This window comes from Danio rerio, chromosome 3 (genome assembly GCF_049306965.1).
Source record: "Danio rerio strain Tuebingen ecotype United States chromosome 3, GRCz12tu, whole genome shotgun sequence".
Lineage (NCBI taxonomy): Eukaryota > Metazoa > Chordata > Actinopteri > Cypriniformes > Danionidae > Danio > Danio rerio.
In genome coordinates, this window is record NC_133178.1 from 1274613 (window position 1) to 1297578 (window position 22966).

Consider the following 22966-nt stretch of genomic DNA (forward strand, 5'->3'; position numbering starts at 1 on the left):
AAACTGACCAGGTTTGCAACCAATTGTTAGTACAAAGTAAAATGCTTGGCATTCAACATGGATCCAGTAATAATGTCACAGAAACACAAGAGCACAGAGTATTCTTTTCTACAAAAATGTTTAATTCTGCACAACAATAAAAACAAAAATGAACATTAAATTATGACATTGTGAGTGAAATCTTCCTCTTTTCTCTGGTGTTTCAGTGTGTTCCTACTGCCCTCCTGTGGACAAACACAACAACTGCTGAACATAAAGACACCTGCACACTGTAACCCAGTGCTGAAATCACACAGATCAGATGTAGATCATGACGTGTGTGCATGTCTGTGTGTGTGTCTCAGTCAGTAATGATGAGTTCATCACAGCCCCAGTCCTCATAACTCCCGTCAGGCAGATACCGGCGGATGATAATGGGGATTTTCCTGCTCCTGAAAAACACAAATATGATTAAAACACACAAATAAATGTTTTCAGAAATGCATGTTTTTGTGTTCATCTAATGAATAAGGTGTGTATAATGCAGTTATCTCAAACAGGACATCTCATTATTATTTTACATATATTAAAATATAGTACATTTATTTATTATTTATTTATTTCCACGTCAGCAACTTTTGGCCATTTCATGGCAAAATGGATACACATAAAAACATTACATGATAAAAACAAATTCCTATTACAATAAAAAGTTACTGAGACAAATATATAAAATATAAATAAATAAAATTCACACAAAAATATACTCAAAGTTAAATAGGATTTTTCAGTTAAATTTTTAATAAATAATTTAATATTCTTTCAGGTGGTACCTTTTTAAAAATGTCCATCAAAGTACTCCCCTTATCAAAATATTGTATAACGGTATTTAGCATTTAATCTGATGTTTTATTATAAGAGCAGCCTGGCAGTAATTACATTTAGGTGGTGCTTCAATATTCAGTAAATGTGAATGAGTCAACCTACAATGTCCAATTCAACATCTAGTATAGACAATTTAATCATGTCTGGTGTCAAAATTATAATTTGTAAAGTGTCTTTTATTTATTTACGGGTTTAATTTCATGTAATTTATTTATGATACATTTATGAATAATGAAATGGGGTTATATGTCTTTATGTTTTATAAATATAAATGTATATTGTCATTTTATGTTGTAGGACAGTGTCAAATATGAATGCCTGCCAAAAACATCTGTGCAAACAATAAGATAATGAAAAAAAGTAAATAAGATTATGCAAATGAAAACATTTTTATATAAATAATATTACATTACATTATAGTTTGCACTCTTTACAATATCTGGATCTACATGAATGAATGACTTAGTTATAGTTTAAAACGCCAACATACAGTTGAAGTCAGAATTATTAGGCCATATTTGAATAATTATTATTATTATATATATATTTTTTAAATATTTCCCAAATTATGTTGAACAGATTCAGGAAATGTTCACAGTGTGTCTGATAATATTTGTTCTTCTGGAGAAAGTCTTATTTGTTTTATTTTGGCTAGAATAAAAGCAGTTTTTTAATTTTTTAAACACCATTTTTTTTCAATATTATTAGCCCCTTAAGCTATATTTTTTCGATAGTCTCCAGAACAAACCATCATTATACAATAACCTGCCTTCAAAACAAATGATAGTCAGTTTAAAATAGTAATACATATATTACTAATATACTACAATAAATCATATTAACCAATGGAGAATCTGTCATAATTACAGGTTGTAATAGTCATAAAGGTTGAGTCTTTCTGATGTGTTTCATCTTACTTGAGCTCTTTCATTGCGATTTGCAGTGGATCCGTCTCTCCCTCCAGCTCCACCATCACCGGCGCACACATCCTGTCACACAGAAGGTGATGTCACGGATGAGTAACGCAGCATTATTTGCTAACACTAAACATGACCATTAAATCATCTCAAAATGTGAATCACTGTATCATCCAGCTCGAATGAAATTACAGAGCAATAAAATCATCATGAATAAGTTGAACATGAACAGATTAAATATAAAGCAGACTGAAAACTATTTGTGTAAAGCACTAGATCATTAAAATTAGGTCCAACAGGGTTTCCTCTAAAGCCAAATATTAAAATCTGACTTTTACAGACTGTAAAGCTGAATTACCATGATGTACAGAAAAACAATTGTCCTGTAGACAGAAAGATGCTGTGTTGAGCATATAAGAGTAAAAGACTGACTGCATTTGACAGAATTAATTGCTGGTTGTCAAGTGGGAAAAAAATTAAAATAGCATTGCAATCAGGCCTGTCACAATAATCAATAAATCCACTGATTGCACAACACATGGACATGAGCTCAATCAGTTTTAGTGATGCAAAATACTCCCTGACCACTTTGTTAGGTACACCTGTCCAACTGCTCGTTCACACAAATTTCTAATCAGCCAATCACATGGCAGCAATTCAATGGATTCAGGCATGTAGAGTAAAAATGGTCAAGACGATCTGCTCCAGGTCAAAGCGAGTAAAACTGGACAATAGAAGATTGGAGAAACGTTGCCTGCTCTGATGAGTCTCCATTCCTGTTGACACATTCGGATGCTCGGGGCAGAATTTGGCCTCAACAACATGAAAGCATGGATCATCCTGCCTTGTATCAGCGGTTCAGGCTGGTGGTGGTGGTGTAATGGTGTGGGGGAGATTTTCTTTGGGTCCATTAGTACCAATTGAGCATCAACGCCACAGCCTACCTGAGAATTGCTGCTGACCATGTCCATCCCTTTATGAGCACAGTGTCTCCATCTTCTGATGGCTACTTTCAGCAGGATAACGCAGCATGTCATAAAGCTCAATCATCTCAGACTGGTTTCTTGAACATGACGATGAGTTCACTGTACTCAAATGGCCTCCACAGTCACCAGAGCTCAATCCAATAGAGCAGCTTTGGGATGTGGTGGAACGGGAGATTGGCATCATGGATGTGCAGCCGACAAATCTGCAGCAACTGTGTGATGCTATCATGACAATATGGAGCAAAATCTCTGAGGAATTTTGAAGATTTGCCTGACGTGTCCTCGGGAGTCTGTTTTTCGTATTAAACTTGTAAAATCTGAACTTACAAGGAGAGGATGCAGGACTGAACTGTGTTTAGGCTACTTAATACTGAGGAAAAGCCCCAATCAGAAAGGCGAATGTCTGCAGCCCTGTCTTTGCTTTCAGATGTCTCCATTTTCCCTCATCCAAACTGAGACAGAGCAGCAGTGTATTAAAATGAAAATGGCATCGTCAGCGTTTCCAAAACGCTCCATTTTTAGGGCTCTAAAACTCCAGTGTAGTGTGGACGGATGGCGTAACCATAGCAAAATGTATGTATTTTCAAACTAAAACGTACTAGTGTAAACAGGGCCTCTGTTCTTTTGCACTTTTTTGTTCACATTTATTATTATTTAATCAAAATATGCGTTTTTCTTATTTTGACTCCAATGCCTCATCATTAAACTGTTTATAAATATTCTGTGCTCTTTGGAAGAGTGTAACTGCAATGTGATAATATCATATTGTTATTCTGGCATTATGTGAAGTTTTGAAACCCTTTCTGTTGGGGTTTTGCACTTTAATGCTCCTCTTGAAATGAATGCTAATCAAACGGATAAGAGGCAGATCATTTTGATTGTTTTAGGGAAAAATTTCAAAAGTAAGTTCATGGAAAGTTGAAAACAAAATATTTTCTTAAGAATTTTTAGATATTTGGACTAGAAACGAGAGAAAGCAAAGTAAGAAAAGCATTTGTTTCTCCACAGAAATCAGTCAAACAGAGCCAATCAAACTCTCTAGTGAAACTGTATTATCACAATATTTATCACAGAAAAATAAAACCTCACAATATCAGACACCAAGATCAGCAAGTTAGGCGAAACCAAAGCAGTGCTTCAATCCACAGTTAAACAGAGGACAGAGAAAAGGACACATGAACAGAGTATGAGCGTTCAGATTAATGCTGCGAGATGATTCAGAGATTGAGGCATTGCAGTGTGCATCTCCATGTTTGGTAATGTTGTGTATTTGGCAGTGTGTGTGTGTGTGTTGAGTGGTGATTGTGGATCGGTCACTCACGCAATCTGCAGAGCTCGTGTTCCCAGCACTCGCGCTCTCTCGTATTTGGTCATGTATTGGGTGGTGATTCTCTTCTGATTGGCCTGCTGTCCTTCACCTGCCGGCAGGATCTGAACATTCTCTTGGTCCTCCTACACACACACACACACACACACACACACACACACACACACACATACAAAACATTGGACAAAAATAAACACAAAACACACACAAACACATACACGATACACACAATTAAACAAAACACACACACACACACATATATACATACACAACACAGAAACAAATGCATGCTCAAAACACACAAGCATGCACACACCCACACAAATATGCATAATGTACACAAATGCTAGGACAAAATACAAACACAAAAGCATGCACAACACACACATGAGCAAGCACAAAACACGCATACACAAACACTATACTATAGTGGAGTACTTGATTTGATCTGTTGTGGTGATTCTACTATATCATTCTACTATATTGGCATCACGGTGGCGCTGTGGGTAGCACAAGCGCCTCACAGAAAGAAAGTTGCTGGTTCGAGTCCCGGCTGGGTCAGTTGGCATCTCTGTGTGGAGTTTGCATGTTCTCCCATGTTGGCGTGGGTTTCCTCCAAACACATGCACTATAGGGGAATTGATCAACTAAACTGGCCACAGTGTATGAGTTTGTGTGGGTGTTTCCCATACACATATGCTGTGTAAAACATATGCTGGATAAGTTAGCGGTTCATTCCGCAGAATAATAAAGAGACTAAGCCGAACAGAGAATGAATGAATGTATTGTACTTTAGTAATATAAACAAATAAGCCAATACTTGTGTTTTTACTACAGTAAATTGTAGTGTATTGAAGTATAATATACTCCATAGTTGTAGAAATCTATTGTATACTACAGTTATTCTCAGTTCACTATAGTTAATATTACAGTATGTTGCAGCATTCATTAATAACCAGTTGAAAAATACTATAATATATACAGCAAAATACTACAGTGTGGCTCAAATTATTAAACTGTAACTCTGTGGTATTTCTCATGTGGAAATAAGAGAAATCTTTGACTATAATACTCCATTTCTCAATGATTACCAGGCAGAATATAAGCAAGTATTTCTCTGAAAGTGTGATCTTACATCTTCCACATTCTCCAGATCATCCAGAGGCTCTTCATCTTCAACATCATCGAAATCTCCGTCATCAAAACTAAACAAACAAACAAACAAACTCTGAGATAAACAAACACGTCATCGACAATAAATCACAAATCAAGTCTTCGCTATATCGGGTAAATAAGACTCAGCTGTCAGGTCTGTGTAAGTCACATTCATCGTTATATATGTTGTGTCGCAGTATGGAAATGATCGCATGTTGTTGTTTTCCACATTCACACACTTTAAACGTTCGAAAACAGTAAAACATTGAGCGCAACACACGCGTTTGAAACTCACTTGTCCTCGTTATCCGACATTATTAGTGTTCTGCGTCTCCTACCCCGGTTTAATAGGTAATTTTTTAAGAAAAATGTTATGTCTGGAATCTCACAGCTAGTTTACCGCAGCGCGACTCCAAGCGTGGAAGGATTTTCCGGTGTTGCCGCAGCGTCACTGTCCGTGCAGAAACACGATCCACAGCACTGACGTTCCGCAAACACGCAAATCGTAAAGCAGTAAAAAAAGACACAATGTAGGAAATGTTTTTATTTATTTATTATTTTTTTATTAACAAGAACCAGCATGTACAGTTTTCTTATACAATACAATCACTTTACATTTCTTAACAAGACAATGTAGGAAATGTGTGATGGTTTATAAAACAAAGACGGGATGCTAAAAAGACGTTTCAACGCTGTAAAACTTTTGGTTATAAATTTTCAAATAAATCCCCATATCTAATATTGTCCTGTTCTAGCCGTAACAGCAAACAGAGTAGCTGTACTTTGCTATTTATTAAATTACTTAATAAAATGTATTTTACGTATACCCCCCAACCGTCACAGTACTGTAAAAATATTAATTGTTCTTATCACAGATATTGATGTGCATATCCGCAGCTGAATCCTATCTAGACTTTACCCTGTTCTAGCATCAAATTGACATATTTTTACATTTAAATGTCTAACAAGACAAACATATGAAGATAAAAAGACAACAGAACTGAACGAGACTATAAAATATAGGCTACTATGTCTACTTATTTGGGAATGCGAACTTGATCTGGTTCACACTCCTACACCTAGTATATGACCAAAGCGACGGCGTTCTTCTTCTTCTTCTTCTTCTTATAATTTTACGGCGGTTGACATCCAGCGTTTTGGTGCATTACCGCCACCTTCAGCTCTGCACTGTGGACTAGAGGTTAGGTTTACAGACTAATCATTCCCCCCCACTTCCCTCTTTAAGCGACGGCGTTGGTGTTACCCGCCATTGAAATAGAAGAAAAAAGAGGTGAAGAGTGTCTTGTGACTTCACAAAACTCCTCCCAAAATACAGGTTTTTCCAGTTTTCAAGAAGGAAAAGACTATCTTCGACACGGTAAACATTTGTTTTAAATAATCAATTTGTAAAATATGCAAATGTATAGATGTAACTGCGATGTTTGGAAGAAATTGTTTATTTTGGATGTATTCAGTGTGTAGTTGCAATCAAGCCTTAGATTTGGTTGGTTTTACTTTCAGGTGTGTTTGATAACAAAAACAAAAATTGAATGTAGCCTAGGCCTATTCTATAACCTATATCTGAATGTGCAGTGTCAGCTTGTTTTAAAGAAATGTAAATGTAAAACTTTTACAGCTGTTGAACTTTGTTGTCCTCCTTTCATTAAACATGTTCACTTTGTTATAAATAGGCCTATTTGATTTAATCACTATACAAGAGCGCTGTTTACCGCATATGTTCAGGGCAAAAAAGTGTAAGTAGATGTTCATATAGACTACACAAACATTAACATTGGTAACAGAGTATAAAAAAGTTACAAATCAATATATAACTTGCTAAGTAAAATCTGTGTAATCTATGACAGGGTGATAAAGAGACAATCATCAGGTGCAAATAGAAAGTTGATGGACTGAAGACTGAAGAAAAAACAGAGAATCAACATGTCCGGCAGAGAAAGCAGAGGTCAGAGTTTATTCATCCAAACCGGCTATTTCCTAAAGTCAAAAACTAACCATCACAAAACCAAAAGAAAACAGCTCATAAAGATGAAGACGTGGCTTTTTAAAATAAAGATGTTAGAATTATACACTATGAAATGGCTTTATATGGTTTGAGCAATTATCTGTCATAATGTTCACTACATGTTTACCGTTTTCACTGTGATAAAATAATAATGTCCTGTAGTAACACTCCAGTGCTGATCTTTCTAACATGTTTTTTAATTTAATGTTTTATAGCTGTTGTTCCTGGTTCTGCTCACAAGAGAAGTCAGAGCATAGAGCTAGACGCACCCAAAAGTAAGTCCTAATATTTTTAACACTGATAAGTAGGGTCAGACGGAATCTGCGGATGTTTTTTTGCTATTTCTGCAGAGAATTTTGGTAAAAATCTGCAGATTTCTGCAGAATTATTTTAGGATTATTATTTTATGCCAATGGCGGGCATAAAACTTGCATTAGCAAAAGCAATGATTATGAATGTGTTGATGCAAAAAGCTTATTTAGGCCAACTAATTGCAACATGCAATTTGAAATATATATTTTCTCCTTTTTTCTGCAAGTTGTATGTAAACTTATGACTTAAAATGAGTTAAATGACTTAAAAACCTAAAATTGCCAGAGTGTGTGTCATGAAAAAAGTTTTTGTTAAATGTCAGGTGTCTATTGCAGTATTAATTTAGATATGCACATGGTGCATTTAAAGCTTTGGAAAATGGTTCATAAACAACGGGTTGACGCAGGTACTGTATAATTTATCAGGCGGCTTAAGGCTGATTTATGCTTCTGCGTCAAGTGCACGCGTATGGTACGGCGCAGCCTACGTGTCAACGCATAGCCCAACGCCATGGCCGTCGGCGCCGCTGACGTGCACCTCTCCAAAAATGTAACTACACGTCGCAACGACGCGTAGCGCAAGCTCTGTGATTGGTCAGCTTGGTAGCGATGACGAGTCTCGCCGGGACCGAGAGCAGCGCGACCCCGGTGTAGCGATTGTTTACAAGTGTGGAGTCCCGTGAAGGAATTCCAGATGGAAAGTTTTGTTTTGTGTTTACCTCATAGTTAAAGTTGTTGCACGTCCGCCGGTTCCTGCCTCAATATGAGCGAGTTTGAGTCACTTGTTCATCCCGGAAGCGTTCAGAAAGAACAAAACACCAGCGAGGAAACTCGACACAGAGACACATTAACACCTCACTGCCAAATAGCGTTTTGGAAGTGTTAATGCAGACCAACAGAAAAAGTGCGCAGAAGTATAAATGCACAGCTGTGCGCGCTGTATGCCTCATTGGTTACGCCGGCCACTTGACGCAGAAGTGTAAACCACGCTTTATCCACTTCTAAATCCTCTCTTATACGCATCATTCAGTAGTGTCCTGCAGCAGCCAAAACCATGACAGTCCACCACTTCCAGCCATATGTGAATAAATGTCACAGTGATAATGCAGTCGTGTGCGGTGCGGCTTGCATTGAATATATTAGATGATTGCGCCCGATGCGCTTGTGCCCGCTCAGTCTCCCACACCCCAACTTACAACAACACCTTATAAATAAAAAGAAGCATGCAGGTTTTACGGTCAGAAGTTTCTCAAACCAGTGAACCCATGTAAACTTCTCAGTCCAAGGATTCAGTAAACAAATGCATCCAAGTTCAACTTCAAAACGTCTCAGATATAGAGAAAACCCGACCGCTTACATCAGAGAGACCCTTAAGCCAGACCGACCCTGGTTCATTCTCACCGTAACGGGTCGCTCAGCCAAGCCAATGGCTTGCGGGAAACGGACACACTTGCTTGGGCCACCAGCCTGGCCAAAGGCCTCCTGGTTTGTTCTCAAGTGCCAGGATGCGCAACCAACGGCTCGAGGGAAACAGATGCACTTGCTCGGGCATCCAGCCTGGCCAAAGCCCCCCTTGTTAATGGTTAACATGCCAGCACCATAGACTGTAAAATATATGGACGTAGTATCCGTGACGTCACCCATAGGTTTCTGAAGAGCGCAAAAGAAGCCACAAGTAGGCGCAGCCAACCGTCGCCATTTTGTTTGCGCGTCATCGTACTCACAGCGGGATACCAAACAAGGGCAAAGAGGCGGAGAGTGAGCGGAGCTACAGACACTGGTGGCATTTAGCTTGGACCTGGTTCAGGTACACTTTACTTTGGGAGAACACTTAATACTTTATCACCTGCGACTCGTTTGTGTTCTGACCACATGTGCTTGGCTGTACACTATATCAATAAAGTGTTTAGACTTTTAAAAACACTGCTGTAGCACTTTGAGCCACTAAACATTGTTCTTATGACGTTTCTCAACAGGAGGAAAACGCGAATTACTTCCAAACACTTCAGATATAGTCTGTGTTGGCAAATGCAGGACTTTTGATGAAATCCAGCATAACACTGTATGACAACGCTTCAGATGACTGTTCTAGAGCCTACAGCTAATCAATCTGACAGATTCTGGAGTGCATTACAGCTTTTAATATAAATATAAACGATAAATGATCTTAAATAAAACAAATACATGTATAGAGATGGTATGTAAGTATATAACTTTACTCACATGGGAAACGGAGGCCATGTGAATGGTTTGTGAGCACAATTAAGTGCACTGGGCATGCCATGCCATCTGATAATTGAAGAAAATAAGTCCAAAAGGCAGTTGACTGTGTAAAGCCACATAAAACAACACAGAAATACGATGAATATGCCGATATCGGTAATTAATCTGCCAGATTCGGCTCGGGTAAAGTGACGGCGACCAGCGAGACCAGCTGTCACTTAAGTGGCCACGCCTTTAATTATGCAAACTTAATATAACTTAGTATAAAGGAAACGGATGAGTTATAAAAAAAATTCACCCCCCTCACAGTTGTCATGAAGGGTAATATTAGCTGTATGAACCAAAATCTTTCTTTGTACCAGGCTGTAAACACCTTTTTTTCTGCTGTAAAGTCGGCCATTTTAACAGTGGGCTGAATTGAAATTTCCTCTGTTATGGAGATAGGACTAGCAGAATTTTGATGAATTGCAGTTTCAGTTACTTCCGTATTGGCTTCCCGAGAGAGAGCGGAAGGTTGCCGCTTGGTTAGGACGCACAAACAATGGCTTGCAGGAAATGGACGCACTTGCTTGGGCAGCCAACCTGGCCAAACGCCCCCTGGTTCATTTTCACTATGTCAGGACATGCCACCATTGGCTCGTTGGAAATGGACTCACTTTCTTGGGCAGCCAGCCTGGCCAAAGGCCCCCTGGTTCGTTCTCACCATTCCATGATGCACCACCATCAGCTCACGGCAATCGGACGCATTTGCTTTAGCAGCGTTTATTGTTTGAACACCCTGGATGGGGGACCCCCTTTCCAGTGCCACAGCGGCTGCCAGCGTTGGTGAAGACATTTTTTCTGGGGCAGTGTTTATGTCTAAACACCTTGAATCTGACCTACTTTCCAGTGGCACATCGGCCGCCAGCATTGGTGGGGGTCAGACACTTTTTCTGGGGCAGCGTTTAATGTCTGAACACCCTGGATGGCACCACCTTTCCAGGGGCACATTGGCTGCCAGCATTGGTGGGGGTCAGACACTCTTTCTGGGGCAGTGTTTAATGTCTGAACACCCTGGATTGGACCCACTTTCCAGGTGCACAGCAACCGCCAGCGTTGGCGGAGGTTAGACACTCTTTCTGGTACAGAGTTTAATGTCTGAACACCCTGGATGGGACCCCTTTTCCAAGGCCATAATGGCCACCAGGGTTGGCGAGGGTCGAACACTCTTTATGGGGCAGTGTCTGATGTCAGAATGCCCTGGATCGGACCCACTTTCCAGGGGCACAGCAGCCGCCAGCGTTGGCAGGGTTCAGACGCACTTGCTCGGGCAGGCCAAAGGTGCCGTAGTTCATTAACATAGGCACTTGCTTGAGCAGCGTCTAAACACCCTGGATGGGACCCCTTTCCGGTGTATTAGCGGCCGCCAGCATTTGTGGAGGTCGGACACTCTCTCTGGGGCAGCATTTGATGTCTAAACACCCTGGATGGGACCCCCTTTCCAAGACCACAATAGCCGCCAGCGTTGGCGGGGTTCGAACACTCTTTCTGGGGCAGCGTTTAATGTCTAAACACCCTGGATGGGACCCCCTTTCCAGGACCACAGCAGCCTCCAGCATGCAATTCCTGTTGCGGCGCACACGCCCGCATCGTCTGCCCAATCCAAAGCAATCTCTTTAATCAAAACTATCAAAACTGCTGGACATAACGCATGGCTCGCCAAAGTTGAAATTTCTTTTGCCTTTAAAATTATGCCAATACATCCTGACTTCTGGCATCTGTTTGGCATTAATCGGAGATCCAAATTCTTCTTTGCAGTCCATTTAATATTCGTATGCAGAAGTATCCCCAAAATATTCAACATGCTGTAAGAGGATTCTAGATGATTTTCTTATCATCTCTCCCTCTAACACACCACCTACTAGACACTTAGCGACTACTCAAAAAGTCTTCGCTAACCTCAGCAAAACCTTCAGGAAAAGAAAAAGCATCTGGCCTAAGCACTTTATTGGAATTCCTAGGAACAAAGCTGGATTCTAAAAGTGTCCAAAAATCATATCCTAAGAAAAAAATTGACCAAATAATTTCTCTGTCATTCATTTTTCTCGAGAATCAAAACTGCTCAAAACGCCAACTCCTGTCTATTTTGGGACATCTAAATTTTGCTATGCGTATCATTCCTCAGGGATGCCTCTTTGTCTCTCACCTTCTTTAAACCTAAGCCTTCGTTATCGGATTAGAAGAAACTATCCTCCTGTCTGACACATGCTGTAACAAACTCAGCCTGTGGATTTCCTTCCTTAAGTGCTGAAATGGCTGCTCATTTTTCTATAGTGATTTGATTTTTTCTACCGTAGACATCCATTTACTCACTGACGCAGCCCCTCCATAGTTTTTGGGGGATGTTACCAGGGCCCTTGGTTCGCCTTTCCCTGGCCCCCACAAATGCTGGAAATTCCCCTGCTCTCACAATCACCAGCTCTTTTTGAATTGTAGCCCCTAGTGGCTGCTTGTTACTATTATGTGGGGTGACGAATGGTCTGCTTCTAGCATTCTAGTTCACAGTGATAATGAAGCAGCAGTACAATGTGTTAACAAAGGACATTCTAATTCCCCTACACTAATGCCTTCCCTTCGCTGATCAGTTTGGACATCAGCCAAAAAACTGTTCTTTATAACTGCAAAACATGTAATAGGTTTCAAGAATCAAATTGCTGACTTTTTCTTGATTTTCTTTTCAGAGATTTCAGCAATTGCCCCCAGAAGCAGATCCTCATCTAACACCCATCCCTCCATATTCAGAGATGATTTTGCCTTAAATCACCCTATGCACAACTTACACTAAGCATACACCTCTTTGATTTTACAAGCCGTAGCCCCTAGAACCCTACAGTCTTACCTCACAGCATGGAATCCATTCAAACATTTCCACACCCTGTACAACACACCTTTTTCTATTTTTTCTCTCCTCGCCATTACATCCTTTATTACCTATCTACACTCTTCCAAAATCATTCAAGCTAGCACTATTAAAACTTATCTAAGTGGAATTAATTTCTTTCACAAATTAATTCATGGCTCCCCATCAGACTCAATTTCCAACTCCTAAACTTGCCTTCTTGTTAAAGGCATCCAGAAAGCCCAATCCTCCTCCCCAGATTCCAGGCTACCTATCACACGATTGCATATCCACTCTCCGCAAAGGGTACACATCCACAAATACTGACCATACACTTGATGCCATGTTTAATCTTTTTTTGGATTTCTTAAATGCTCTGAAATCACCATACTATCAAAATTTAATCCAAGCATTCACCCCACCATCTCAGATCTTACTTTGTTTAATGAGGAAGGAAAGAGATCCCTCATCTGACAAATTAAAACAGACCAATCACGTAAGTTTCATGTACATATTTGAACTTCCCTCACCCACACTCCACTTTCAAACACTCATTTCTACATTTTAGGAAAACCCAAAGCCCAAGCCACCTCTCCCCCTTATTTGTAGATTACACAAACCGCCCAGTAACACGATTCTGGTTTCAGAGACACATTAAAGCAGTTCTCCACCTCTCAGGCTTCCCCCCCCAGACTCATACTCCAGTCACTCTTTCAGAATAGGGGAAACCACCACAGTAGCACAAAAAGGGCTCTCGTAACAACAGATCCATACTCTGGGAAGGTGGTCATTCGATGCCTTAGACAAAAGCACCTTAAAGAAGCCCAGATGACCCTCGCCAGCCTTCTCTTCTTCTTTTTCTTCCTTTTAGCTTGAGTAATACTCAGCCTTCTCCCCTGTCACACAGCTAATTGGAGTTTTCTTAGCAACTTTATTTATTTATTTATATAGAGTGCTGTCACTCCCCACTCCTTACGGAGTGTTTCTCGAGCACCTAACCCGCCCCGTCACCCTCCAACAGGAGTCTTTTTTTCCCCCCAAGTGGTACTCACTGCAAACCACCTGGGCAGAGCTGAGGCAGGAGCCTTTGCCAAACTCGCCACTAACCCTCCAGAAGGAATCTCCACCGCCCAAATTCCACTTCATGATTCTTGCTGGAAATGGCAAAAAACAAGAATTGCTGCCCTAACTCCCGCAGGAGTTAAACCCTAATATGACTTCACAGAAGTCATCTAATTGCCCCCTCCAGGCCTTAGATTACCCCATTATTTATACCCTCATATATACATATGCATTTATATATAGCACTGTCACCTCCCAGGTCTATCTCCATCAGCCGTGTTCCTCGAGCATTTTTGACTCTTAACGAGTCAACCCCACCCACCCCTTTTGGCCCCCTACACACAACCACATGATCTCAGATCCCATTATAAGCTTATTGACCGGGTGGGAGCCTTGGGCTCAAGTATCTCTGAACACAGGGTTCTCTTCCGGGACAGCATGCCAAACCTACTAATAACGCCAAGTATAACTAAGTGGGAACTCTTGAAATAAACTTGCTGGGAGTTTCACGTTCAACTGGAAGCTCAATAAATAATTTCTGCTGTAGATCATATACCATGATTTTTCAAACTTCCAAACTTCACATCGGCCTCAAGTGCAGAGACACGATCAACAGCCCATTTTAGACTCCAAAACTAGACCAAAATAAGTGTAAACACCATATTTCCATACAACTATAATTAAAATAGCATAAAACTGTTTCAAACAAACAAACAAATTCATACAGACACGAGTACGCCAGCATTTGGGTCAGCAATGTAAATGAGAAAATCGTACTGAGAGTAAGTGCAGACGTGTTTGTTGTGTGTAATAAAAAAAACATTACTTACTGTATTTCAACTTAAATGTATTCACTCATCACGCAGATTCAATATCCCAAATGATATAAACAATTAAAAATGAAGAAATGCTAAATATTTACAGTTCATTGTTGAAGTGTGTTTGTTTTTGCTTAAATGTACAGATGTGAATTTTAGATAAGCTTTATCCACTTTTGATGTAAAAAAGTGCGAACATTGTCAGAAATAGATTTTTTTGTGTTATTACAAAGAGAAAAGTCCAGCCCAAAATGAACAAAGAGCAAAAGTAATATAATAGATTATTTTAAAAAAAAATTAACCATAATCAATACATTTAGTTCATTAATTTTCCTACAGCTTAGTCCCTTATTTATAAGGGGTTGCCACAGCATAATGAACTGCCAACTATTCTGCCATATGTTTTACGCAGTGGATGCGTATCCATCTGCAACTCAGTACTGGGAAACACCCATACACACTCATACACTAAGGCCAATATAGTTAATCAATTCCCCTATTGCGCATGTGTTTGGACTGTGGGGGAAACCAGAGTAACCAGAGGAAATCCACACCAACACACGGAAAACATGCAAACTCCACACAGAAACACCAACTGATCCACCCGGAACTTGAGCCAGTGATCTTCTTGCTGTAAGGCCACAGTGCTGACCACTGAGCCACCATGTCACCTCATACATTTAGTTATTTTTTTAATATGTAACAATTTTGTAATGGATTACTTTTAAAATTTATGTAATGGATTACTTTTTTTTTTAACACATTATGTGTTTCAGTGAGCACTGATTCTCCTCTGAGGATTCTTCTCCTGGGTAAAAGTGTGTCTGAAAACAGCCGTGTGGGAAACTTGATCTTGGGTCGATCAGCGTTTGACAGTGAAGCTCCTCCAGATGTTGTGGAGAGAGTCGGAGGAAGACTGAAGCACAGACACGTGACGCTCATCAACAGTCCTCAGCTGCTCCACACACACATCTCAGATGATCAGATCACACAGACGGTCAGAGAGTGCGTGAGTCTGTCTGATCCAGGACCTCATGTGGTGCTTCTGCTCCTCCAACATCAGCAGTGTTCAGCAGAAGATCAAGAGCGTGTGGAGAAGCTGCAGGACTCTTTCTCTGAGCGCCTTCTTCAACACACCCTGGTGCTCAGCACACAAGAGCCCACTGAACCCAATCAGATCCTGCAGAAGATCATCCAGAAGTGCTCCAACAGACACGTCAGTCTTCAGACAAGCAGCTCTGCTGATCATCTTCTGCAGGCCTTTGAGGACATCGAGCGGAGCAATGAGGGACGACACCTGATTTCTGGAGACTCGCAGTGTTCCACAGTGGAGAAACGGGACACACAGACACGTGAGTGAGAGCATATCTGATGTGTCTGCTGCTGTATGAAGGGTGTTTAATCTTCTTCTTCTCTTTCAGACTCTGAGAAGCTGAATGTGTTGGTGTGCGGGAGCGACGGCTCACTGAAATCCTCCATCTCAGAGCTGATCCTGCAACACACACACAGAAGATCAGAGAGTGTGAGGACAGACGTGATCAATGTGCTGGAGCTTCCAGCTCTGTTCAACACTGGGCTCTCAGAGGAGGAAGTGATGCGTCAGACTCTCCGCTGTGTGTCTCTCTGTCATCCTGGAGTTCATGCTTTCCTCCTCATTATTCCTGATGCTCCACTGACTGATGAAGATAAAGCAGAAATGGAGGAGATCCAGAAGATCTTCAGCTCCAGAATCAACAAACACATCATGATCCTCATCATGCAGAACTCAGAGCATCAGACAGCAGAACTCAGTGAAGAAACACAGGCTGTCATTCAGAGTTTTGGAGGAAGACATCATCACTTCAGTCCTGAAACACAAGTGTCCACATTGATGGAGAACATTGAGCAGATGCTGGAGGAAAACAGAGGAGGTGTTTACTCCACAGAGACATTCCTGGAGGTGCAGATGGAAAAACAGATGAAATACGAAGAGATGAAGAAGAAAATTAATTCACTGAATAAAGAACAACAGATCCTGATGGACAGAGTCAGAGAAACAGAAGAAGAGATGAAGAAACTAGATGAAGAGAAAAAGAGAATGAAGATGATGATGGAGGAAGAGCGACAGAATCAGGAGAAAGAGAGAAAGAGGAGAGAAGAAGAACTGAAAGGAGAAATAAGAGGAGAGAAATATCAGAGAGAAATGAAAGAGGAGATAAAGAGAGAACGAGAGACATTTAGACACGAAATAGAGGAAATCAGGAAAGAAAAAGAGAAAATAAAAAAAGAAAATGACCAGCTAAAAGCTGAATATGTGACAAAAAGAGAAAGACTGATGAGCATGATAGAGAATGAGAAACAGAAATGTATAGAAAAACAAAAGCAATGTGAAACACTACAAAAAGAGAAAGAGGAGAAAGAGAGAGAGATGAAGAAGATAAGACGAGAAACGATGACGTTTACACATGAAACAAAGGAAATGTGGAAAAAAAAAGAACAAGAAGAACAAAATAAAAAGTTATTGAAAGAGCAGAAAGAGAGAGAGATGCGTGATAAAATGAAGAGAGAACGAGAAGAAAAGGAGAAACAGAAGCAAGAGGAAATAAAGAGAAAAGAAGAAGAGGAGCAAAAACGTAAGTATTATGGACTTTATAATAGATGACAAACTAATGTAAACGACTGTCACTGGGGCCAGATTCACAAAATGTTCCCATCAAAAAAATATAGGCCAGTGATTTTTAACATTTTTACACCAAGTACCACCATAGTGACCAGTATTGAAATACTTAATTATTCAGTATCCTGCCACCATTTACCGGGTGGTTTTAATTTGATCTCTGTACAATCTTTTAATTAATAATAAAGATTATGTATAAAAAGTTTTGCAAATGTAAACACAGGATAAATTCCACTATCTAACAACACTTCTGGTTCCATCTCTGCACCGCACAGATACTGTAGAGCTTTAAAATGATTTTGTTTGATTATTAAGAGTCACATACAACATTGTCATTCTTTTTTATTTAATTTGAACATTAAGCAGACATACATGTATTAAAGGGCACCTATGGTGAAAAATCGAGTTCCCCTGCCCACCAATATTGATTGACAGCCTTGCGTCACGATCATTTCCTCAGTTTCTTGTTGCACGTCCGCCATTTTCAGCATGTGAGTCAAAGTGATATCATTAAAGGAACACACTTGCTCTATTTTTAGATGAAAGTCTCATTGAGCTCAACACAAGATTAATATTCTCCACATTATTGCTGTAATCGGAATTATTGCTTGTACCTTTTGCGTGGCACAGTGCATTTCGAAATTCTGGGCGTGGGGTGCACGTGGCAGAGCTTCGGGTCAGCGGCTCAGTGCGGTGTGGGTTTCTGTCGGGGTGCACGCGGCAGAGCTTCTGGTCAACGATTTGGCACGGCATGGGTTTCTGTCAAGGTGCATGCAGCGTAGCTTCTGGTCAACGATTTGGCACGGCATGGGTTTCTGTCAAGGTGCATGCAGCGTAGCTTCTGGTCAGCGATTTGGCATGGCGTGGGTTTTCTGTCAGGGTGCACGCGGCGGAGCTTCAGGTCAGTTCTGGAATGTGTGGCGTGACAATTCGGGACACTTCATGTTTCTGCCGCGTCACTGAGTGTGACTGGTGTGCCGTGTCGCGTCGCATTCAGTGCCTCAGTCAAAGTTAATTCAGTGTTTGTGCTTATTAGTCTCTGTGTACAAGCTCAGCTCTTATACACAGAGACACAAATGATTTTGTACTCTCTGCTTGATCTGTGTGCGATGTACATGTGCGACACATGTAAGGCTGAATGCTCATCCTAGCTTAGCTCAGCTTCTCTGTCAGCCTGTCTGTTGCAAACACAGTGTGGGAGCTCTTGGCTCCGCCCCCTTGTTACGTTGGGCGGGAAGCCGAAGCTGTGAAGCAACACGCGCCTAAAACAGCGACCTGTATACACGCCCCAAACATCACACTTTTGAACACATTATAATAAAAACATCTGAACTGTGTGTTGAACTGAATCTAAACTGGCACACTCAGAACAACCATAATATTAATATTAAATCATAAAAACGGGGTAAACTATGTGCCCTTTAAATTACCTATATAGAAAACATGTCTGAGCAGTAGTGTGTGGATAATATGAATGTGTTTGTGAATCAGTGGACCACTGTAAACTACCACAGTAAAACACCCACAGTTTTATTTATTGTTAAGGACACACACAAAAAAAAAAAAAAAAAAAAATTTGACAGAAAACTGTTTAGTACCCATGTAAACATCTGATTTGGGAACCACTGGTCTTGGTGGTCTAACTAAAATGTTGGTATTATTTGTATTTAAAAATATGTTCAAACAAGGAAAAAAAATGTTTTGATTAATTGACGTGTCCTTCATACAGTTTATCTCGAGGGTCTGAGGATTGTGCTGATTGGGAGAACAGGAAGTGGAAAGAGCGCAACAGGAAACACTATTCTAGGAAGAGAAGAGTTTCCCAGCCAATTGAACACAGATTCAGTGATGAATGTCTGCAAGAAAGGAGTTGGGGAAGTTGATGGTCGATCAGTAGCTGTTGTTGATACTCCAGGACTCTTCGACACGACACTGACAAATGATCAAGTTGTGGAAGAAATAGCAAAATGTGTTTCACTGTCAGCTCCTGGACCTCATGTGTTCATCATTGTGTTGACTTTGGGAAGATTCACTAAAGAGGAGACAGACACTATCGATCTGATTAAGAAGATCTTTGGTCCAAAATCTGCTCAGTTCAGCATCGTTCTGTTCACCAGAGGAGATGATCTCAAAGATCAATCTATAGAGGATTACATGAAGAGAAGCAAATCAGCAGAACTCCAGAAACTGATCAGAGATTGTGGGAACAGATTCCTGGCTTTCAATAACAGAGAAAAACAAGACAAAACTCAAGTGATGAAGCTGTTAAACATGATAGAAGAAGTGAGAAAAAATAATCACGGTCGATACTTCACTAACAGCGTGTTTGATGAGGCAGAGATGTCCATTAAGAAGAAGATGGAGGAAATCATGAAAGAGAGAGAAAGAGAGATTCAGAAACAGAGAGAAGAGTTACAAGACAAATATGAGATGGAGATGAAGGACATGAAGAAGAGACTCGAGGAAGAAAAACAAAGAGCAGAAGAGGAGAGAAGGAAAATGGAGAATCAACTGAAGCTGAAAGAGGAAAAACTCAGAAAAGAGTTTGAAGAGAAGGAGAAAACAGATCAGAAGAAAAGAGAGATTGAAAACCAGAAACGGTTAGAAGAGGAAAAACAGCAAAGAGCTGAATATGATCAGAGAATAGAAGAAATGAAGAGAGAGATCGACAAACAGAGATCACAGTATGAACAACAGCAGAAAGAAAGAGAAGAAGAAGACAGAAAGAGAGAAGAGAAATACAGACAAGACCAAGAAAAGATGAGAAACGAACAAGAGAGAATTATAGCAGAATTAAAGAGGAAACAAGAAGAAGAAACTAAACTGAGGGGTTTGGAGAAGAAAAGAAGAAATGAAGAAGAAGAGGAGGAGAGAGAGAAATGGAAAAGAAAAATAAAAGACGCTGAAAATGAGAAAAAAGAGACACAAGATGAAATAAAACGACAGCAGAGAGAATGGGAGGATGAGAAGAAAAAACAGATGAGAGAACGAGAGGAAGAAGAAAGAAAGAGAAAAGAGAAACACAAGGAACAACTGAGAGAAAAACAAGAAGAACTGGAGAAAATGAGAAAGAGATTTGAAAGAGAAAGAGAAGAAGAACGACAGAAGATGGAGGAGGAGAGACAGAAACAGAGAAGAGAAAGAGAAGAAAAGGAGAGAGATTATGAGGAAAAGAGACAAGAGACAAAGAGACATTATGAACAACTGGAACGAGAAAGAAAAGAGGAGTGGGAGAGAAGAAAACGAGAAGATGAAGAGAGACGAGAAGAAGAGAGAAGGAGATGGACGAGAATGATTGAAGATCTGAAACGAGAGCAAGAAGAGGAGATCAGGAGAAGAGAAGCAGAAGAGCAGAAGGAGAGAAAACACAGGGAAGAGAAAGAGAGAGAAAAACTGAAAAAAGAATCTGAAGCGGAAATGAAAGAGATGAAGAAGAAATATGAAGACGAAGCCAGAAAACAAGCAGAAGAGATTGAGTTGACAGAAAAAAAACTGAAACAAACTCTGGAGTATGAAAAGAAGCTTAAAGAACAGGTGAAAGAACAGGAATCACTGAAACGACAATATAAACACCTCCAACAAGAGAAAGAGGACGACATAAAAAAACTACAACAAGAAGTTGAAAAACTGAAAAAGGAAAAAAGTGATTGTGTGATCCTGTAAGCATGAATATAAATATTAGCAATATTAATTATCCATTGTTTCTGCAGGAATATCAGGGTGATAGAAACACAATATGTCACTTTTTAAAAAATTTCCTGACGTTAAAATAGGACCCAAATCCCTCCCGTTTTGAGGCCCACCACAACATGATGTAAGAGTGCAGTTTCCTCACCCACCGAACAGTCGGGTACTAACATGCCTCCATAGTAATGCACATAATCATATCAGCAAGACAGAAGGTGCACAAAGCAACTGGGATTAAAAGATCTGTTCAGCACTCTGTGATCATCTGCAGCTCGAGAATGAGTTTTACCAGTTTAACACATTTATAAATCACTGCATGTATGAAATAAATTCACTGTAAATCATCACCACAGCCGCACGTCAGTACAATTATTAAAGAAGACATCCCGGTGTGTGGGCTGTAAGATTTGAGATTCCACAGATACTTTGATGTCTTTGACAATACAAGCATGGGCTGGAAACTCAGAGACAATTGGCTCTACACCCGACCAGGTGGGAATGTGGAAGAGTTCACTCCTCTCCTTTCCTTCATTTACATTTGGAGCATCTCCCACAACCCCTGTTCACTCACCCTCCTCTTCATCAAACTCACACAGAAACTCACCTCCCAAACAAAGGGAAAAAACTATTAACATGTAAAACTAAACCTTTATTCTTTTAAATTCTGTTAATTAATCCAGCTTTTTTTTAGGTAGTTCACTAAACTTTCATTGTTATTTGCCCCAAGTATAATTTTTATGCTGATTTTGGAAGAGTTTTGTTTTTATAATTTCTTTCTTTAATATTTCTCTTTCTGTTATGAATTTCTTGCAGTGACATAAAACATGTTAGACTGACTCCTGCTTCTGACAGTTATCCCTCAATCCAGTTGGATGTTTCCCTATTGAATTTAATGTTTTAGTATCCCATTCTCAACCGTGTTCTTATGCCTTCTATTTTATTATTTCCTATACCTTTCCTCCAATTTCCTACTTTCTTTTGTATTCTATAGTAATATCTACACATTATATCCCTATGCCAAATATATTGCCATTGTTTTAATATGTCCTTCTTAACTATAACTTTTGCTTCTGTTTTGCTTAAAAAAATATTCATGATTTCATCTAGCTTGCATGCTTCTTTAGCTAAAACATCTACAGTTTAGTTTCCTTTAATTCCTGTGTGTGCTGGAATCCACATAAATACTATTATAACATTTGCTTGCTGAAGTCTAAATAAAATTTCATATATTTCATATATGCAGTCCTGTCTGTTCTTTGATGCTATTGGCTTAATTGAACTCAATGCTGAACTGTAGTCTGAACATATAACCACTGTCTTTATGCCACTATTCTCTGCCCAGTACAGATCAGTAGGGATGTAACGGTATCAGAATTTCACGGTACGGTAATACCTCGGTATGAATGTCACGGTACGGTATTTATTGAATCATTTACAGGAAAAAACAAAACTTATGAAAATACTCCAAAAAAGTGCCAAAAGTGTCAATGACATACAAATTAGCCATCTATCTGTAAGCTTTGAAACAGGAACTTCAGTTTTAATAACAAAAAATTATTAAACCATGTAAAAAAATAAAGTTTCAATTTAGTAGTTTTGAAAACTCATCTCATTCAACATTTAATCACTCATTCACTTAGATAGAGATGGGTTTAAAGGAAAATTATCATATAAATATAATCTGGTAAAAGCTGGTATCTCTGGGTATTTACAATGTCCCCTGCAACAGAAAAAACCCTCTCATTTGAGACTGAGGTATTTGGGACAGAGAGATATGATTTAGCCAAGGTTGACAGCAGTGGGTAACGTGCATTGTCTTTCCCCCATTTGAGAGGACAAGCCATGAGTGAGATAGAGGTCTCTTTGCGGTACAAGTCAATGTCTGCATCAATCTGAACAGTGTGCTGTGTTTCTGCAGTCCCCATGACTGCTATTAGTCGTATTTCCCAACTTGCAGGCACGTGCACACATAGGGCTCAACCTGTGCAGTGCACATTCCCTTATTAGTTTTGGATAGAAAGTGCCGTTCCAAAATGATCAAAAGTGCCCCCGCGACGCG

General features: G+C 39.8%; 2 protein-coding genes across 3 annotated transcripts; one reads left to right on the forward strand and one right to left on the reverse strand.

Moving 5' to 3' along the window:
* Positions 1 to 101: 101 nt before the first annotated feature.
* Positions 102 to 6376, reverse strand: polr2f (RNA polymerase II, I and III subunit F; the record flags this gene model as incomplete). The annotated part of the gene is given in 6 exon segments (NM_001002544.2): positions 102 to 431; positions 1782 to 1853; positions 4089 to 4219; positions 5230 to 5299; positions 5545 to 5696; positions 6354 to 6376. Coding segments are annotated over 5 exon segments (384 nt in total). The 3' UTR covers positions 102 to 340.
* A 205-nt stretch (positions 6377 to 6581) lies between these two features.
* Positions 6582 to 22141, forward strand: LOC110438610 (uncharacterized). 2 transcript variants are annotated; one of them, XM_073943713.1, is made up of 7 exons: positions 6582 to 6627; positions 6941 to 7003; positions 7115 to 7212; positions 7488 to 7547; positions 15341 to 15916; positions 15986 to 17176; positions 18950 to 22141. In XM_073943713.1, the coding sequence occupies exons 3-7, from the start codon at positions 7191 to 7193 to the stop codon at positions 20881 to 20883; spliced, it is 3783 nt and encodes a 1260-aa protein (XP_073799814.1). In that variant the 5' UTR covers positions 6582 to 6627; positions 6941 to 7003; positions 7115 to 7190; the 3' UTR covers positions 20884 to 22141. The 2 variants fall into 2 exon arrangements, with proteins under 2 accessions (XP_073799814.1, XP_073799813.1); XM_073943712.1 differs by lacking the exon at positions 6941 to 7003.
* The last annotated feature ends 825 nt before the right edge of the window (positions 22142 to 22966 follow it).